The sequence below is a fragment of the Macrobrachium nipponense genome, chromosome 2 (genome assembly GCF_015104395.2).
Source record: "Macrobrachium nipponense isolate FS-2020 chromosome 2, ASM1510439v2, whole genome shotgun sequence".
NCBI lineage: Eukaryota > Metazoa > Arthropoda > Malacostraca > Decapoda > Palaemonidae > Macrobrachium > Macrobrachium nipponense.
The window spans coordinates 100,864,268-100,884,887 of NC_087201.1; the positions used below are offsets into that span (position 1 = coordinate 100,864,268).

Genomic DNA, 20,620 nt, shown 5'->3' on the forward strand with positions numbered 1-20,620 from the left:
GAGGCGTGTGTTTAAAAAAAAAAAAAATTCCTTATTTGAATCAGGGATTTTTAAGTTAGGTGAGCTGCATTATTCTGCTTTTAAGATATCGAACGCCTGTTGATGATTTTCAGACCATAATAAATTTACGCCCTTCGTAAGATCTGTTAAAGGAGCTATCATGATTGAAGTTACATATTTACATACGATTGTAATACCCACTACAGCGCAAAAGTGCTGTATCCCCCTTTTACGTTAACAGGTACCGGAAAGTTATGAATAGCCGACACCTTACCATGGACTACTTAAGATTTTGACTAGACACATAAAACCTAAATAAACATGTTCGGTTTTTAAAACTCACATTTAGATATTTTACTCTGAGATTATTTGTCTTTGTCTCTGTAGCACTACCTCTAGTTTATGTGAATGTACTTCTAAGGTATTAGAAAAGATTACAAGATCAACCATATAGGCATGTAGGGTATCCCCTAAAAGTCTCCAAACATTATATTGTAATTGGGGCGCAACGTAAGCGGGAGGCATACGTAAAAATTGATAATGTTCCCTGAGTGTGCTGAAGGCGGTGTATGAGGTATACTCACTTAGCTAATGGTATCTGGTGAAAGCCTTTAAGTAAGTCCAAGTTGGTGAAAAAAAAAATTTATTCTGACCTAACAAAAATAAGAGATATCGTCGGTACATGGCACTGGAAAACAATCGGGAATCGTTTCCTTGTTTTAAACGACAGAAATCTACTCAGATACGCCAAGTCCGATCTCTTTTTGGCATGGCGTTTGAGGGAAAAATTATATGGGCTATTTGATTTACTAATGACTCCTATCACTAACATTTTTTCAACTTCGTCATTTATCTCTATTTTTGAAATTTCATTGGGAGTCTATACGAAGGTGCGTATATAGCTTTATGTTTGTCCTTAGACCGTATTTTGTGTCCAATGACATCCGTTTTTCCCCAGAGATCACTCGCTAGTGGAGAAACATCCTGGTATTCAGATAAAAGATAAAAAAAAATTCTGCTGAATCACCTCTGCTTGAATGACTTTATGGATATTACTTTAGATAGAGTATAAGAGAGATTCATCTACGACTGGTTGGGCCTTAATAAAAATTAGCAACAATAAAAAATGCGATATTTATATGTATAGGTTTTGTGGATTACTAGATTAACTTGTTGCTGTGAGTCAACCGTGTATAGGGCTTTGTTCACGGAAATCGTTATATTTCAGAGTGTTGGGAAGGATTAAAATTTCAGATCCCAGCAAAGTCTTTTTACACGCACTAAGACATTCGAGGGTGCATGCGTCTCGAGATTTTGCGTGAAACTGCGACTCCGGTTGTGGGAGAATTCTGTTGGGTCGTTGAACAATATCACGATCTATGAGACAAATGTTTGGTTCCTCTATATAAGTTATTATTTGATTAACTGTCTCTTTTTGTTCAAAATGGATTTTAATATGTTAGAGGTTTATAGAATTTTCCTTTGATAAACACGCCTTATTTGGCAGGAGGTAAGGTAATGTTTGTATACACATAGATGGATATCTTACAATTACACTAGATACAGATCAATGTTTTTTATAACTATAGAGGTATCTGTAAGCGCTCGCTTATCCGGACTTCTCAATAGGGAAGTTCGAACAACAAACGGCGAGTCCATAAATACAGGATATTACATGGACTAAAGGAATAACACAAGATATTCTAATTTTTACAGTCGGCTTAATCCCCCACTAGTTATAACAACTTATTGTATTAAAATTACGTGAACCTGCTCTGATTACTTGATACGGTCGTGTGACTCATAGGAAAATTCCTTTTTAATTCAAAAAGGTATGGCATAAATGATTCAACATCGTTTTTCCCCGCTCTGCTATAGTCGCTTATTGTGTGGAATGTGCTTTGTTTTGAACACTTCGGCAGATTTGACTGACCCTGACCGTTGCCTAGATGACACAGTAACCAAGTTTGCTTAAGCTCGATTTGTTTGTTTTTGATTTTTTTTAGGGCTACTGTTTACCTATTTCTCTTTATAATAATTAGGATTCTTCTCTTTATTACCATCGGCAAAGTATTGTGTGTTTTAGCATTATGTTGCTGTTAGTTTATAAAACAACGAACGTATGAATGACTTGAACTATACCTAATGAAAGTGTTAATAGACATGTTATTCCTTGTAATCCAGCCATATTTTTTAAAGTTGAGTAATTGAGATTCGATTTTTTATGCATAACTAAAGGCTGAAACTGCGATCGGGACTTTGCAAAGGAGCTTTTATTGTTTCACCCAAAATAGTGTTACCTCTAATTTATCCAGATTTGTACGGGTGTTCCACTTGTTTGTGTGTTTTCTTTTCACTACGGTGCCTAACTACCCTATCCATGCATCTGTATAAATACAGACGTCCACTGCGTAAACGCATATTCACTGTTTAATATGATTTGTTACGTAAAGAATTAATAATAACCCAAAATGATAAAATTAACACAGTATATGATTATGATATTTTAGTAGAACTTCTGGAAACAGAAACTCATAGATAAAAACTCGCAGTACCGAAATACCAATGATGTAGATAATTTCTGTAAAAAAGTAAGATTAAGAATATCTCGTAACTTCAGCTACAGGAATAACGAAAATTCGACCTGCAAAGGAAACACTCAGTTATTCCAAATGAATAAAAAGATTGTACTTAGCTTGATTTTGTGGGAAGTCACGGTGTTCCGATAACGATGTGCCCTTGGCCCTCCTCTGTTCAGCGGATGACCTGGTTTGGCTTGAGTTTCGCCCGTGCGCGTTGTTTGGATGATTCTAATGAGAGACGAAGCTTGCTTGCCGTAGGAAGAAGACACGTCGGGTTTGTTTCTTGAAGTTATGCACTGCTGAAATCGCTCACTAAACGATGATACTAAGTTGCTTGAAGAATCTCTTGCTTTCGTCGTCGTTGACTTCTGATATGATACATTATTCGTTATTCTTCGGAAGACGCTGAAGAGTTCTTCTTGGATTCTGCCACCAATGAAAGGGGTGTTGCCTTGTATAATAAGGCGCCCTATGAGGTAATGTTAGACTTGCGATAATCTTACGCTAAGTCGGTTGGTTATGCACTTCCATACTCATTGGAGTGTCTTGGGGTTTGATGATAACTTTCGAAGTGGTTATGACGACGGATGATATCTTCTTTCTGATGTGAGGTTTCTAGTAGAAAACACGAAGTATAAAAAATACATATATTCTTCTGAGATTACATGATGAATATCAGATAGGATTGTACAGGTCTTCTAATGACGATGGCTTGATCGCTTCTGCCAATGATGATGGCTAATTCAACTCTGACTACCATCTCTGTTACAAATCATAAAGGAAGCAGACAGTAGCTCGAACATACGAACATACACACAGATGACATATGTAGTTACAAATCACGTAGGCCGTTTGAATTATAGGTCGCGGTAGTTGTCTGTAGCAGGAAGCTTGGACTAATGTTTTCAAAACAAATGAAGGACCACAGGTGACGGCATGTCATCTTAGCCTACTTTATTGTATACGTCATCTTAGCATACTTTATCGTCTCTGGTCTGATCACATTCCTGCAAGCAATCTGGTTGACCTCTTTAGTTTTAGTTTTTTTATATATATGGAATAACATTCCTTATTTTTAATATGTAACACACTTACACATATATGTAAAACTTAATTTTATTATAAAAATGTAATTTTTACAAAAGAAACTTACCAAGTAATAACAAGAGCTGATTTCACATTGACAGGAGGAGGGATCCATGGACATACTCATCTCAAAGCATTACGTTAGATAATGAATTTGACAAAGAACAGTTGCCAGCATATAAAAAGGAAATGCTTGTTCTCATTTGGCAAGGGAGTACTGCAAATAGGTACTGCCACTGGTCGATGCTCAACCTGACCTGTAGCAAGAGTGGCTGCATAGCCCAGAATTGTCCCTACAAGTGGGAACTTTGCAGTGAGGGAAGTACAGCCATGGCTCGCAAAGCAACTAAAAGATGCCCTTCCCCAGGGTGCAGACCAGAGTGGGACCACAACACTTAACTTCACCATAAAAAAATGGTCACGTCCCAAACCTCTAAAATCTGGTGGACACTCCATCCAAATTATGGCCCCAGGCTTCGCAAAAAACACAATACTTCGCTTCAAGGTGAAGGAAAGCAGAGGGAAAGAGGATCCCCTATGCCTCCTCACCCAACACCATACCAGCCACAGATAAAGGTCCTATTGACGGACATGTTGCAACAGCCTTCAGCTCATGTGCCTTAACTTTAAAAGATGAAAATTTTTCTTCTTGAATCTGGGAATGAGATTCCATGATCAAGCTCCTCAGAAAGAAGGACATAATTTTTGGAGAGAAGACACAACAAGTTTTCAACCAAACACCAAAGGAAAGCCCAGGGAACCCCTAATCTATTCCGTTCTTTACAGGTAATACCTCAAGGCTCTGACTGGACATAGAAGCCTCTACTCTTCCTCCAGCCTGAGAATACCTATCAAGTTCCTGATGGTGAATTAGCAAGGCCAAGGGTTAGGAGAGTCCTCATTCTTTGCCAGGAAGCCTGGCAAGAAGGAACAAACTGTGTTTCCTTAAAAAATCTGATTAGTATTTTATCTATGGCTTGGAATTTGCTATGCTTAGCGGTGGCCAAAACTACTACTAAGAAGATAGTCTTCATAGTTAGGTTTCTCAATGACGCAGAACGAAGAGGTTTATAGGGTGGACCTGATAAGGATTTTAAAACACCGTCCAGATTCTAAGAAATGGCATCAGATCTAGCTTGTTTCTTAGAATAAAAAAACTTACTGAGGTCACTTAAATCTTGGTTTGAGGACAAATCTAGGCCTCTATACTTAAATATGGAACTCAGCATGGATATACCCTTTTATAGTAGAAGTGGATAATTTCTTGGAGGATCTTAGGTGTAGGAAAAAATTGACTATTTGGCTTATAGTTGTCTCAGAAGAGACATTGTGTCAACTGCACCCTCTTCTTAAATTCAATCACTTTGATTAATATAGCCTTAGAAGAAGGTTGTCTGCATTTTGCAATAGCCTCTGCAGCTGGCCTTAAAAATCCCTTCACTCTGATGGGGCGCTTGACATTCTGTAACCTGTTATGGCCAGGAGTCTTGGAAGGTCCACAAACAGTTGAATCAGGTCTGGGACCCATTCATTACCTGGCCAAAAGGGAGCAATCAGAGTCATTAAGACATTCAGATAAGAATGATTGTTTGCTTATCACCTCCTTGATCATACTGAAGGGTGGGAAGGCGTACACATCTAGACCAGTCCAGTCCTGTAACACAGCATCCAACCTCTAAGCGACAGGGTCCGGAATCGGAGAGCAAAATTGGGCCAGTCTGTGATTCCTTGAGGTTGCGAAAAGGTCTATGGAGGGTTTGCCCCACAACCTCCACAGATCCATGCAAACTAAGAGATCTAGAGTCCATTCTGCTGGAAGGACTTTATTTCAACAACTCAATCTGTCCATCCGCTGATACGTTCACCCTGCCTGGATGAATCGAGTAACGGCACCTAATTCCTGTCTGACCAAAGAAGAAGTTCCTGAGTTACTTGGTAAAGGGAAAACTAGTGGGTTCCTGCTGGCTTAATGATGCACAACAGAGCTGTCATGTTGTTGGGGTGGATTGTTATCATTTTTCCATGAACAAGTGAAGAAAAAGCCTGAAGACCTAGATGGATGGCTCTGAGTTCTTTCACATTGATGTGGAAGTTTTTTCAGTACTTCTGACTATGTCCGTGATACTTCCTCATCCTTGAGATGAACTCCCCAACCCAGGTCTGAAGCATCGGAGTAAAAGTCTAGGTCACGGCTCAACGGAAGGAGAGACTTCTCCTCCAGCAAACAAGTGGGTTCATGCTTGCTTCCTGGTGCACAACAGAGCTGTCATGTTTTTGGGGTGGATTGTTATCGTCTTTCCATGAACAAGGGATAAAAAAGCCTGATCAGTTAGATGGACTGCTTCAGTTCTTTCACACTGATGTGGGAGTTTTCTGGTACTTCTGACTACGTCCCTGATACTGCCTGATCCTTGAGATAAACTCCCCAACCCAGGTCTGAAGCGTCAGAGTGAAGGTCTAGTTTGGAGCTCAATGGAAGGAGACTTCCCCTCCAAAACACTAGTGGGTTCCTTCTTACCTCCTGTTGCACGAGAGCTGTCGTGTTGTTAGGGTGGATCGTTATCGTCTTTCCATGAACAAGGAAGGAAAAAGCCTGATTACTTAGAAGGACTGCTTCAACTTCTTTTACATTGATGTGGGAGTTTTTTGGTACTTCTGACCATATCCCTGATACGTCATGATCCCTAAGATGAGCTCCCCATCCCCATTCTGAAGCATCAGAGTAAAAGTCTAGGCTGGTGCTCAATGGAAGGAAGGACTGCCCCTCCCAAAGTCTTTCTACTGACGACCACCACAGAAGATCCTGCTTGATCTCCACAATGAGAAAGAGCCCGACTGCGTTTTCTTGGTCCAGTTCTCTTTCAGGTAAAATTGTAGAGGCCTCATATGAGGTCTGCCTAGCTTCACGAGCTTCTCAACAGAGACCAACGTCCCTAAAAGGCTCATCCATTGAGCTGCTGAGCAGGCTTGAAGATACAGGAACTCTCTGATACAAAGAAGGCAAGAATTGATTTTTCTGGGGGAGAGGAAAGCCTAAAAAGTCAAGAGTTAGAGTCATTCCCAAATAAAGACTGCTGAGTCCGAATGATTTGGAATTTCTGGGTACTCGTACCTAGTTTCTCTGTTGGGTGAAGAGTTTTCGACAGGTCCTCTGGGCATTTGTCCTTCCACTAGGATGTGAGAAGCCAGTTGTCTATGTAAAACGAGATGTTTATTCCCATGAGGTAAACCCATCTGCCAAGAGGAGAAGGACAGAACAAAAAACCTGTGGAGATGTCAACAGACCAAAACAAAAGGACCAAAACTGAAGTATTTTTTATTGAAAAACAAATTGAGAAGCTTCCTGGAATCTGGATGAACAGGAATGTGGAAATATGCACCCTTCATGTACAAGGTAACCACCCAATCTCTATAATGGATGGCTGATATGATCAACTGATTTGTCTCCGTGTGAAATTTCGTCTTGAGAACGAATTGATTCAGGGCACTGATGTCCAGGATGAGCCTCCAGCCCATCGATGACTTGGAGACTATGAAGAGTCTATTGTAAAATCCCTCCGAGTCTTGATCTTCCTCTACTTCTACTGCTCCTTTGTGAAGTAGGGACTCCACCTTTTGCGAGTGTGCCATAAATTTATCTGAGTTCGTCAAGTAGGCCTGTAATACTACTATTGGCGATCTAGCTAAAGGAGAGATTTCCTTCAAGAGAATGGCGTGACCTTGTTCTAAAACTTTGAAAACTCATGACACTGCCCCTCTCTGACCCCATTCCCTCCCAAAAAAGGCCCAATCTGGCCCCTACAGGAGTGCAAAGGGCAGTCTTCATTTCTTGTTTACTGGTTTAAAAGTTGTCTTCTTGATAGTTCTTGTGGAGGGTCCCAGGTTTGTGCGAGGTCTTTGCTAGCTTCTTTGTCTTCCCCCACGAAAGGACTGGGGTTGGCGGGGGGGTGGACTTCTTCTGAAATGACGATAAAATTTCTTGCTCTAGATTTTGCGGAAAAAGGTGCGACTTGCCCAACAGGGAAAATAACAGTGCCAACTTCTGTGCTGTGGTTATCCCTTTAGTGGTGAACGATCACTATAATTATCTTTTCTTGAGAATACACAAAGAAAATAGAGGTGAGTAATGCAGAACCATTCCTTATTGCTTTGTTGCGACATGACAAGATTCTCAACAAATCCACTGCAATATCTTCTGCAATCATAATGCAGTCTTCTACTGTTTTATCTAGTGCCCAAATAGTCCAATTTAAGAAGCTAGATATTTACAAATTCTTGAACAAATTTCTCGTCAGATGACCTATTTCAGGAGAAGAGAACATAACTTTGGCTGATGAAAAGGCAACTCGGTGTGTAGCATCAACCAGTCCAAAAAAAGTCCCCTGGGAAGGGGTAGAAACTTCAAGAGGAGCTTCTCCAGTGGCATAAAAGTAATAGCTTCTCTACCTAGCAATGGGGAATGGCAAACAATGCCATGCTCTGCTCCCTCTTAGGGGCCAGACGAAGAGAGATCTAGCTAACGCAGAGCCAAACTCTTGGAGGGAAGTTTCCTCATTAGGAAAGTCAAAGGTAAGGAAAAATCTGGAAAATTATTGAGAAAATATCTCAACAAAGCTGAGTAGGCTAACAAAGGCGAGGCATCCAGTTCTATACATCTTGGTAAGCCCCGGGGTTTTCTTCAACAAAGACATGAGGCCTTTCAACTGTCGCTTGAAGGGGGCAAGTGAAGAGTCGAGGTATGTGACAGCATGTGAGTCGAAACTGGCGCTGAGTCAGCAGACGGTGTTGCCAGGCACGTTGGAGTTGGCACAAGCATTCAGTCGAATGAGACCGACGCACCACATCAGGCAAAAGTCACCCACTAGTTAAAGGCAAGTTTGAAATGGGATGGGATTTTGCAGATGGAGAAGAATGACTAAAAGGTTCTGTCCTAAGCTTAAGAGCCAAAGGAGGGTGGTCCAGATGAGAGGTAGACTCTGAGCTATCCCAAGTAGGGAGAGGGGGAGGAGCCGAAGAGGCAGGAAGCAGCACTGCATAACTGCATGAAGGCTGGGGACTGAAACTAGCTTCTTTGGATTTCTTGGAAGGAAGAGGGGAGCTGTCTGTATCTGTGGAATGCCTCGAGAGGTAAAAAAGGAATATAGTGCACTTGACATCTACTGCATGGAGTCAAATCTTCAGATTTACACAACAAACAACACACACTGAAAGAGACGCCTTTCCAGTGGCACTCTGTTGAAGTTTGGGGTCGCTCAACAGGCTTGACTGCCCATGGTCAAACCCCGACCTCCCTTGGACCTCCAGTATGTCTTCTCCCCGATGTGGGGGAGCGGGACAAGGACCTTCGTCTAGGAGCTCTGGTGGAATGGACAGCCACTTCCTTGACACTTTCACTTTGCACTGCATCTACACTTTGAATATTGCCTTTTTTTTATTAAGGCTTTAAAAGATGAACTCAATTCCATCACCGCACTTGCTAAAACAAGATTCTTATCAAACGTCAATCCCAGGCTGGCAATAGTGTTAAAATAGGAGCATGGCAACCTGGAATATGCGATAGCGACACAGAAGCAGGAGGGCTATGGATTGGAGAAGATAGAGGGATCATAGGTGAAGAAATAGCACTGTCATCTACTTAATTCTGCAACTTGCACAGGTTCTAAGCTAGACTTATTTTCAGCTCTAATAGCCGACTTTCTCTTTCTATCCTTATATAATTTGTCTTGATAGGACCTCAAGATCTTCCACTGCTTGTCATTCTGCACAAGTAACCTCCTTGTTACACTCCGGACTTCTACATTTTATACATCTGGTATGAGGATCGCAGCAAGATTTTGCTAATCTAATTTTGCATCCCTCTAAAAAAAAACTAGCACTCAATGTGTTGGAATCCAACGTTCTAATTGCAATTTGCTACAGCAAAAATCAGAATATTTCACCAAGAACTACAAAATCATTCCAAAAACGATGAAGAAGGTTGCTGGAAACCACCAATGTTACTTGAGAGCCGGCAGAAAACGAATTTGAGCTCTCTCCCAGTTGTTCCCTCTCGCAGTCCCAGAAGTGGGCAGGCAATGTTAACTACACCTGGACAAATACTAGCAATATAGCAAATTTTTAATCTTAGGCTGCCATAGGTAGGAAGCTCCTAACCATGTAATTTACTTGGTAAGTTTCATATGTAAAAATAATGTTTTTACAGAAATTAATTACCTCATTTAGGTCAAGCTGCAGTTGAAAAACCTTCTCCTCTGTTTCACTTGTTAGTGTATTTGCCAACTTAAGTTTGTAGGTTACATCAGTAATTTCCTTTTTATATTCTTCTACAGCTTTTGTAAGAAGATTACAATCATTCACTTTGGCTTCCAGGTTATGCTCCAGATCACATATTTTATTCTGCAAGCTCCCTATCGTCTCATTCGCTGAAAAATGTTAAACATATTTAATAAGAACCAAACTTCATCATCTGATCTTCATATAATAGGCACTACATTCTTTAAATATTTTCTGAAGGACAAAAATAATCAAAACATTATACACATCAAAGACCCAACCACAAACAACTGGGTCATAGTAAGTCCAATGACGAACTTCAGATCTGTCCATCCATGCTCTGAAGACCAATTAAAGAGATGTGGCTCAAACTTGGGGATATAGCCAGTGAATATCCTTACTGTGAACATATAAATCTTAAGAGTAGCTGATGACCTCATGAGTCTAGTTGATGCCTGAAGTTGTTCATATAAAATTTAACTTCTTTGCAAGTAAAATTAGCTTAAAGAATGAATGAGAATTCCGAATTTGAGAGGGTAGAACAAAAGATATTTTGTAAACCAAGAGATTGTGTCAATGTTACACAATTTCAAGACTCAACATGTCACCTTTGGCTTCAAATTGTTAAATTTTCATGAGACATTAAGTAAACATATGAACTATGCCCTGTATATATTTAAGGCAAAATATTACAACGTGAGGTAAAGACATTAGCAGGTATCAGTGTGGCGGGATCACAGACAAGCAAATCTCCCCACAGTTACTTAAGTTGTAGCGACAATCAAACTTTTCATCTGTCACACTTTCCTCTTCATGTTACTAATTACACGCAAGACAATTGGCTTACCAATCACAGAACACACAAAACGCAAACACATGTACTCACCTCAGACTCTACATACTCAGTGCTAGGAGCTGTGCTGTCTGCTGGATATAGGCTAGTCGAGACACAACCACCGCTGAATTTCACTACCCAAGGCAGACAAGCACCAAAACTGTACAACTCAAAAGACAACACCCCAATCACAACACAAACAAATACCAACTGCTCAAAAACAACACAATAAATCATACGACAACTCAAACCCAGCACAACAAATCACCACCACCAACACTGTCTCCAACAGACAACACAAAATCACCAAAATGCAAAATCAAGTACAACAAACCTCTTCAGCTCAACAATCACCAGACACATGCACAACAACCATATAACATTAATATCAACCAAGAAAACACCAAATAACACTAGCTACTTCTGACTGACCGTCTTTTTTGACTTACTGACTCAACTTCAGGACTCGTAAGGACTCTCGCCACTGATATACTCGACCATCGCTACAACAGACAATACCCATACGCTTATGCCTGCCATCAAACCACTCCTGATTATCCATCCACCAATTACAATCTTTCTCTCTCTTACTAATCACAACTTTCATGCTAAAAAAAGGGGGGGTTAGCTTTTCTGACTGAGCTTAACTGGTCAATGGAAGCATATCAACATAGATTTAAAAAATTATATGATGAGAAAAATGGCCAAGAATAGTGTAAGGTGGCTGATGCTGATACTTAAGCTGGTAACTCTCCTGGTTGCAGGTAATAAGTAACATGAAAATGAGCTGTGAAAACATTTTCTTGTTTGCAGGAAGTAAAGATAAAGAAATACAGAAACTGTATAACACAAAGAATGTTAATACAGTGGGTCATTGCTTAGTTGCGGATCTGCAGTCACGGGATCAGCTAACCACAGGTTTTTCCTTGGACCACTTCTCAGTCTATATCACAGGTATGAATGTTGCATATATGATGTTTACTGGTAGGCTAAGCCTCAGCTGCGGTCCGATAACCACTGACATAAATGAACAGGTTCACATTATGTAAGCTGACAATAAAGGTAAAACTATTTTCACCTTACACATTAGGGGCATATCTTCACAATAAATAGCCATAAAACTAAAAATATACAAAACTGATCATACAAGTACAAAAGTGACCATACAGGTTCTAACAAAATTCAATGCACCCATTGAAGGAATAATTACAAATGAAATCAACCTTTAATTCCAAGTAGCGAGCGAACAAAGTCAACATCGCTTGCATTCATAGCAATGTCTATTGTTCGGTAACCTTTCAGAAATTTCAATAGTAGCATAATTACGGTAGTAATAACATTTAGCAAAACATTAATTTTTAATTCATAATTAATCATCATTTTGGCAGTAAATAACTTCTCTGAATAATGCAGTCATACAAACGATAATTGTTGTAGGTTATTGTAGTATTGATCTTTGCGACTGGCAACGAAGCATAAACGTAATAAAAGCATTTACCTTATATGTTATTGGCATATCTTCATAATAAAAAGCAAATTCAAGGAATAATTTTTTGGGGAAAGGATTTTTCAAGACAAAAATACATTTTACAGTAAGCATTCATTACTTTATTTTGATATGATTACATTAATATTACAGTATGGTAATGTAATTAGTACAGTAAATTATTTTTGTTTATCATAAATGTATATTCATTCACAAAAAAGAAGTCACCAAACCTACATACTTATGTACACAATGTAAAATGTAGTAGTTACACCGTTCTAAAAACTAACCACGTATTTAATATAATTGAGCTCTAAACTCATCATAAAACACTTTACCTGTTTTTCTGTAGAGCTTATCTCCAAATAGTATAGTGGAAAACAAACTAAATAGTGATTATTTTCACAGGGCAAGATTCACTAATTACTGCATTTTCTTTTTATTTTCATAACTAAATACATTTTTATCATAAAAAATGATTTACTAATTTTTAAATACTAATACTAATGTAAACAGCAAAATATCGATAAAATGCTAAATTAAGATCCCTCAAAGTCGTGCTCTCTCTCTCTCTCAGTATAACTCTCTTACCGATGTAAAGTTTGTATTTGTTTGTTTGATCTTCTTTTCTTCTTTATTTGGTTTGGTTTATTTTATATCCTTTATCGTTTCTTGCTTGATTATCATTATTTGTTTGAGTCTCTCAGGAGTGTTTAAATGAGATAGTGCAGGTTTCTTCCCTATATTCACACTAGAATGATACAGTCACAGTTACAAGTTCAACAATGAAGACTACGAATCGAAAAATGGAGTTTCTCTAGACCGCTACAGCTCTGGGAATCTCTGGGTAGCTGACCTACTTTTACTTTTATCACGGCTGTCCAGCGGTCCTTTCTTTTTTCCCAGCTGGTGCTCTCCTCTGCAGTTGGGCTTCTCAAAGATTTTACAACGGAGAATGTCCCACCTAGTATAGGCGGGGATAAGCTTTTGTCCCGCCTGTTGGGCATTCATTAGTTGTAAATTACCTAACACTGTCCTTTTGGTGTGATGGATTGACTTAATTCCTCTCCTTGTGAGTGGAACTTATGATATCACCGGAACTGTCGAGTTTCCGGCGAGAGTGTAGAGGTCATATCACAGGTGAAGATTTTTATGGGCGTGCTTAGATTAAAACTTTGTGCATGTTGTGGCTACTGTTTTCAAGATTCTTCCTAAGACTAATTCTCTCTCTCTCTCTTTTACATTTACGCTACTCCTAACCAACATTCTCCTGGCTATTATTACATCACTCAGTCACCTACTAACATTGCCCTCAATGTTTTTATATACATAACAAAAATGGACATAATAACAATTGGCAATAAATGCAAAAAAAATTTTCTCCTGTGGAGGAAAAGACATAAGTTCATCAAAATATCATAAAAAAATGAACATAGTAATTGTTGAACCTGTTACAGTTCCTCTCCATCTGTCTCTATCCAGAGCCATTTCCCTCGCTTCCTCTAGGTTCTGGATTTCATCTTCAAGATCTCTGACAATTATGTCTGTCCACCTTGATCTTGGCCTACCAAGCAGTCTTCTTTCTATTTGTACTGCTCTCAGTGCTCTCCTGGGGTCTCCTCTTAACATGTCCAAACCATTTCAGCCTTCCCCTCTTCAGCCTGATACTGACTGGCATTTGCCTTAATCTCATCCTGATGTCTTCATTCCTAACAAAATTGTCCCATTTAATACCAAGTATCCTCCTCAGCAGCTTCATCTCAAAAGCATCCAACCTTCTCTTCTCTTCTCTGTTCTGTTCAGTACCTAGGTTGACGAACCACACATCAGGACTGGCAGTACTACTGCATTAAATATTCTCATCTTAGTTTTCATGCTGATTTCATGCCTTTACCACATGTTTCTTCTCAGAACTTCAAAAGTCTTGCTGCTCCTAGTTTTCTTGTATATCCTCAATTTGCCTCTGGTCTGCTGTTACCACACTTCACTAGCATTCACACTTCTCAACTTGCTTGAGTTCCTGTTCTCTGATCGACATATCTTCCATGTGCACCCAACCATCATCCCTACTCACAACCACAAACTCGCTCTTCTTTGTGCTGATGTTCAAGCCAAAATTCTGTCTCTGTCCCCATACTCATTACCAACCAGCACCAGCCACGTATCAGCAACTAATGCAACATCATCAGCAATGTCCAAATCCATAAAAACTTCTCCACTAATACTAGCCCCTCTGTTTTCACTCTCCATCACTCTTCTCATTATGGTTAATATATACATTAAACAAGGTGGGTGACATACATCCCTGTCTTAGCTTACTTCCAACTGGAAACCAGTCACTTTTCTGTCCATCTATCTGTACACAGCTGCACACATCTTGGTACCAGTTCTTTAATATTCTTATCCCTTTTAGTGCTATACCAGTGTTCTACCACTCTCCCCATTCCATCCCTCCATACGCTTTCTCTAAGTCTATAAAAGCACAGAATATTGGCTTTGCATACTTTCAGCTCTTCTCAATTATCTCTCTTAAGGTGAAAATTTGATCCACTGTTGACCTTTCATTTCTAAAACCACACTGCTGTTCTCTTAAGTTTCTCTTCTACTATAGGTCTTATTCTGATAAGTGTTACTCTCATGAATATCTTCCCTGGGACTGACGGTAAACTTACGCCCCGATAGTTACTACACTTCCTTTTGCTTCCCTTATTTTTATATATTGGTATCATAATTGCCATTTCCTAATCACTTGGTACCATCTCTGTTTTCCAAATTATGCTAAAAACAACTCTTAAGGCCTATATCATCCTTCATGTTCCTGCTTTTAGCATCTCTGCGGTTATCCTGCACATACCAGCATGATCGAAACATGTTTTAGAAAGAAAGAGCTACCGAAGTTGAAGTAGCTATGGAAACTGCCGAGAGCAGGGATATGTTTGCAGCTGTGAGATTCTTGAGGAACACAAGCCATAAAAAGTTTGGAGGGAGTAATGGCATGTTGGATGAAGATGGGAACTTGGTCACAGATGATATGAAGAAAAAGAATCTGTTTGCAAGGTATTTTGAAAGACTCCTAAACGTTGGGACTACTGGTAGGGAAGAGTGCATTGCTGATTTAAAAAGAGGCACTGGTGGTACAAGAACAAGATATTACAGTAGGGCCTCGTTAATCATAGGGGATAGGGCCCAGAACCCCCCCATGATAAGTAAATACCCGTGTTATCCTGGTACCCCCCCTAAAAATTGCTTTAAACTGCCTACTTTAATAATTAACCCACTCAAGACCACTACTTCAATGTTTATAACTGCCTACATTAGTTCAAGCACCAAATATGTCTTCAACTATCACCTTAAACTAAATTCAAGACAGTTTCAAAGTTATTCTTTCCTATCTTCAATTTCCCCTTCATCAGATCAGCAAACAAAAGTATAATTACCTAACAATTCCTTTCTATTTTCATGATTTGGCTGCTGCACCAAACTAAAAGTACATAGTATATCTATTTCGTGAATGAACATATTTATGATAAAAAAAACATGATTTACTGTAATGATTACAGCACCCAACTATAATATTAATGTATAAACAGCAAAATACAGCAATAAAAATCTATTTTTGTCTTTTGTTTACGTTTAGAATCAGCTGATGCACGTTTATTACTGAAAGAATTATTTTGGAAAACAATTTAGTTGCTAAAAGAAACCAATTTATTAATGGAATTATTATTATTTTTAACTTTGTACATAATAGTTTATGATATTATGATATGTACAAAGTAGAGAGAGATTGAGAGAGAGAGAGAGAGAGAGAGAGATAGAGAGAGAGGAGGAGAGAGAGCAGCAGCAGCTTGGGATGAGAGTAACTGTTGAATAGCTTGAGAGAGCAGCTTGGGACGAGAATACTGTTATTAGCTTAGCTGGAGAACAACACAATGAAATTTGTATTTTAAATATTTTTATGGTGATAAGAAATGAAACATGGATAGTGATAAGATATTCTTTTGTATACTGTTATAATGTGAAAATCATTTAGTCAACTATAAAAGTTGTATTGAAGCAGTTTTGTAAATCACGGAATAATAGATCAGTATTATAGTTTTTTCTGTAAGTGATGAGAGAGAGAGAAGAGAGGAGAGAGCGAGATGAGAGACGAGAGAGAGAGGCAGAGAGAGAGAGAGAGATAGAGAGAGAGAGAGAGAGAGATTTTGCTATTTACATTCATAGTATTTGAAAATTTGTAAATGAGTGTTATCCTAAAAATGCATTTAGTCATGAAAAGAAGAAGAAAACACAGTAATTAGTGAATCTTACTCTATGATAAAATTCGAGATTTTGTTAATTTTCCGGGGATAAACGTAGTATTTGGGCTCCACAAAAAAAGTAAGTAAAGTGATTTATGACAGAATTTAGAGGATACTTACGTAAAAATACATCGGTAGTTTGTAGAACAGTGTAACCACTCACATTGTGTAAAAATAGTATGTACCAACGAGACTAGGTTTGGTGACGTCACGGTTGTCATACGTATTTTTTTCGTGAATGAATATACATTTATGATAAAAAAAATAGTTACTGTACTGCTTAGAGTACCATACTGTAAAATTAATGTAATCACATCAAAATAAAGTAATAATTGCATGCTGTAAACATGTAAAGTGCATTTTTATCTTTTGAAAAATGCATTCCCCAAGGAATTATTCCTTGAAGAGACTTTTTATTATGAAGATATGCCAATAATATATAAGATATGCGTTTTATTATGAATATATGACAATAATATATAAGGTAAAAATGGTTTTATTACATTTACGCTTCGTCGCCGATCGCAAACAACAATACGATAATCTATGACAATTATCGTTTGTATGACTGCAGTGTTCAGAGAAGTTGATTATGTTATACCAAAACAATAATGAAAGTTCGAATTGAAAAGTAATGTTTTCCTAAATGTTATTACTACTGTAATTACGCTACTACTATTAACATTTCTAAAAGGTTAAGAATGGCAAAGGTGCTGTTAAGTGTAAACAAATAACTCAATGTTTACATTTCTGCTGGCTGTTCAACTACAAGTTGATCTCAATGATGTGTAATTATTCCATGAATAGGCTATAATATGAAGATATGCCAATAATATACAAGGTGAGAATGGCTTTATTACCTTTATTGTCAGTTAATATCATAATGTGAATCTGTTCATGCATTTGCTGGTTACCGGAACCGGACAAGGCTTAGCCTACAACAGACAAGCCCTCGATGCTGCGATTCATACCAGTCATATAGATTGAGAAGTGGTTCGAGGAAAAACCCGTGATTAACTGAATCCGTGATTGATGATCCGTGACTAAGTGAGGCCCCACTGTAGTGCACACAACAGGTGAAAGATGCCTTAAAATCTGTAAAAAATGGAAAATTGTTAAACATATTAACTTATAAGTTAATATATTTAACTCAGAATACTTAACATATGAAAACAATAATAGTATATAAGAAATAATGTGGACATTACATGTCAATTATGGTTCATTTCTTTTCATTTCTATCAGTATCCCTTGTATCTTTTTGATAATCAAATGTCTCACTATTATGAGAAACAAAACAATAGTGATTACTATTACCACCAGATTTACTAATGATAAAACTGGAGATATCTGTTGTTTATAGAAAAAATAGTCAATTCATCAACATAGTTCAAGTTTTCAAGTTTCTTTGGTTCTAATTGAGACGATTTAAACTCATCTATTTCATATGTGTAATTCTTATATGGTAAGTTTGTTGAATTTGGAAGGACAGCATTTTTACCAAAATGTCTGTCCTTCCTTTGTACATATCTTTTTTTATTCTATACCAAAATGTAAAGTAGTTCACGGCCTTTCTGCTGATATATATCTCACTAAAAAATATATCCTGTACACTCAGTTATATGTATATTTCTAGGTGCCTGAAAGCACAATCACAGCAGGGACTCCGTCCCCTTTTGTATGTATGCGTGACAGACACTATGTTTCTGTTCGCACAGCCTCCTTACACGCATCCGTCTCTGAGCAATAAAGTTAGTAAGAAGCTCGCCTTTGTTAGTCCAAACCTCAAAAATTCATATTCAGTGAAAAGGTGTGGTTCATAGTAAACTGATTTGCTATAACTAACTTAAATGATGTTGCAGGAGACTTAACATTTTTTAACCTTATTTCTGTGCTAATATTAGGACAAGTGAGTGTGGCTACAACAGCATCCAATGAGAAGACAAAAAGTTCTTTTTCCATTATCATAGCTCCAAGTCTGACTAATGGTTGGGAACACATAATAATCTTCCACTTGATTCTGTTTTAACACAATTCCTTGAATACAAGGATAGAAATTAGTATTTGTACACAGGTTGTCTAAGTTACTAATAAATTCTTCATCACTTAACATGATACATTCATTAAATTGTTTATCATTAAAAAAAGAAATCAATAACGTACGTTCTTCTAATGCAAAATATATATTAAGCCCCTTTTTAATAATAATTTTATTCTCAATTAACAAAGGAAATGGGTACAGTGACATTAGGAAATTTGTGGTCTTAAGTATTGAAAGGTATAACTAAAATAAGATGTAAGAGTGCAGTGAAGTTAACCCTTTAACCGTTTAGTACGTATATATGCGTAGCGTGTTAACGCTCCCTGAGCTGTTTAGTACGTATATATACGGGAGCATATGTTTTGACCGTGGCGTTTAGTACGTATATATACGATTCATTTTTCCTGCCTTTCTTTCAAGGTAAATCCTCTATAATATGTTTTCTCTAGGTCCAAGGAAGTGTGGTTGACCATATCCAAACAACACCACTTATTTCCCAACCCCCTTTTATTGAAATTTTCTTGATTTTCTATATCTTTAATGCGGGAATTCGCCAGTCACTCGGCGACTTCGCTATATAGCGAGTCAACAAGCTGATGGACTGGTTCGTTCACTTAACATAATTTTGGTCTTTAGATGCAGGGGATAAGGGGGGGGCCTGGCTGGCTTGGTCTCAATATCGTGGTAAACGCCGTGCTTGGGCATGGCCCCAGCCACCTGGCAAAGCTCAGGGAGGAAGATATCCAGAAACTCCTGGAGAAGGGAGGCATATCTGTGGTGGGGAAGGACGGAGCAGATAGTGGGCACCCTTGGTTATCTGGCGAGTGGGCGGGAGAGGCAGGTCTCAGTATTGAGAAGGTGCTGGCGGGCCATGTCAACCAAGGGGACGTGGTGAGCGAGGAAGTCTGCCCCCAGGAGAGGGGTCCGTAGGTTGGCAAGGACGAAGGGTCAGGTGTAGGTCTGGCCTGGGAACGAGATGGTCTGGGATCTGGTGCCATAGGTGCGGATGGGGGTCCCGTTTGCAGCTACGAGGGCGTGGCTGTGATCCTCTGCAGATGAAGGGAATACCGAATGCATGGCACCAGTGTCAAGCAGCATCCTGAGGCCAGAGATGCTGTCTTGGATATAGAAGCCCCTGGGTTGGGACTTCGTTACTGCCGCTGCCATAAGGGTTTGTTTTGGGCGATGCTTCCATCGTTTTTAAAGGGCGGAAGGAGCAAGGGGGCTCGCACTTCCGTGCCTTGCTGCCAAACTGGCGGTGAAAGCGGCACCACCCGATGTCTGGGAGGGGCTTCAGCGATCGCTGGTATGCTGCACCAACATTGTCCTGCTGAAGGCTGTTGGCTGACAGAGGAGAGCAGAGTTTTGCAGCTAAGGTAGTGGTAAACAGCGCGAAAACCCGCTGCACCAGACTTTCCATCTCCATGGTCTCAGCATTAGGGATCTGGCTTCAGACTTCGGGCATAAGCTGCTGAAGGTAGAGTTGATGGAGGATGCTCACCTGCCTTCGTCCTTGGTGGTCCACCTCTGGCAGGAAGACCAGATCCTGGAGCTGTGCCAGGACAGTCTGGGATCTGAGGTGGTTATGGGGTTGACCACAAGGTCGAAAATTTGGGTGGCTCACTGGGACATTGGAGGAAGAAGACCTGGATGAGCTCCTTCTTCAGACCTTCGTAGGGCAGCTCCCCGGGTGGCTGCGCATCCATGGGGTGAGGCATTTGAAGGCGTCCGCTGTGAGGGTCCCAGTGATGAGGTCCGCCTTCGTGCTGTCCCGGGTGGTGCGGTGGATCCAGAACTGTATTTCTGCCCGTTGCAGCCTTGATGTGACGTCCTCACTGCTGAAGGGCGGCAGCTTGATGTGTCGTCCAGGGTGTGGGCACGGGTGTCGAGGAGGACTCGAGCGAGAAGAAGGATCGTCTCATGGATCGTGGGGTCAAGGCAGACACAAAGGAGTTGAGTAAATACACTGAACGCTCCATTATATTGTCAGACTCACGCTTACGATCAACAAGAAGT

At 39.4% G+C, this 20,620-nt stretch overlaps 1 protein-coding gene across 2 annotated transcripts in view; it reads right to left on the minus strand.

Annotated features, from left to right (window-relative positions):
- Nucleotides 1-20,620, minus strand: part of LOC135220847 (centriolin-like) — a 601,514-nt gene that overhangs the window by 310,898 nt on the left and 269,996 nt on the right. For both annotated transcript variants that reach the window (XM_064258407.1, XM_064258408.1), the window contains exon 6: nt 9,882-10,090. In XM_064258407.1, the coding sequence (XP_064114477.1) occupies nt 9,882-10,090 (209 nt within the window). The remainder of the gene's footprint in view (nt 1-9,881; nt 10,091-20,620) is intronic.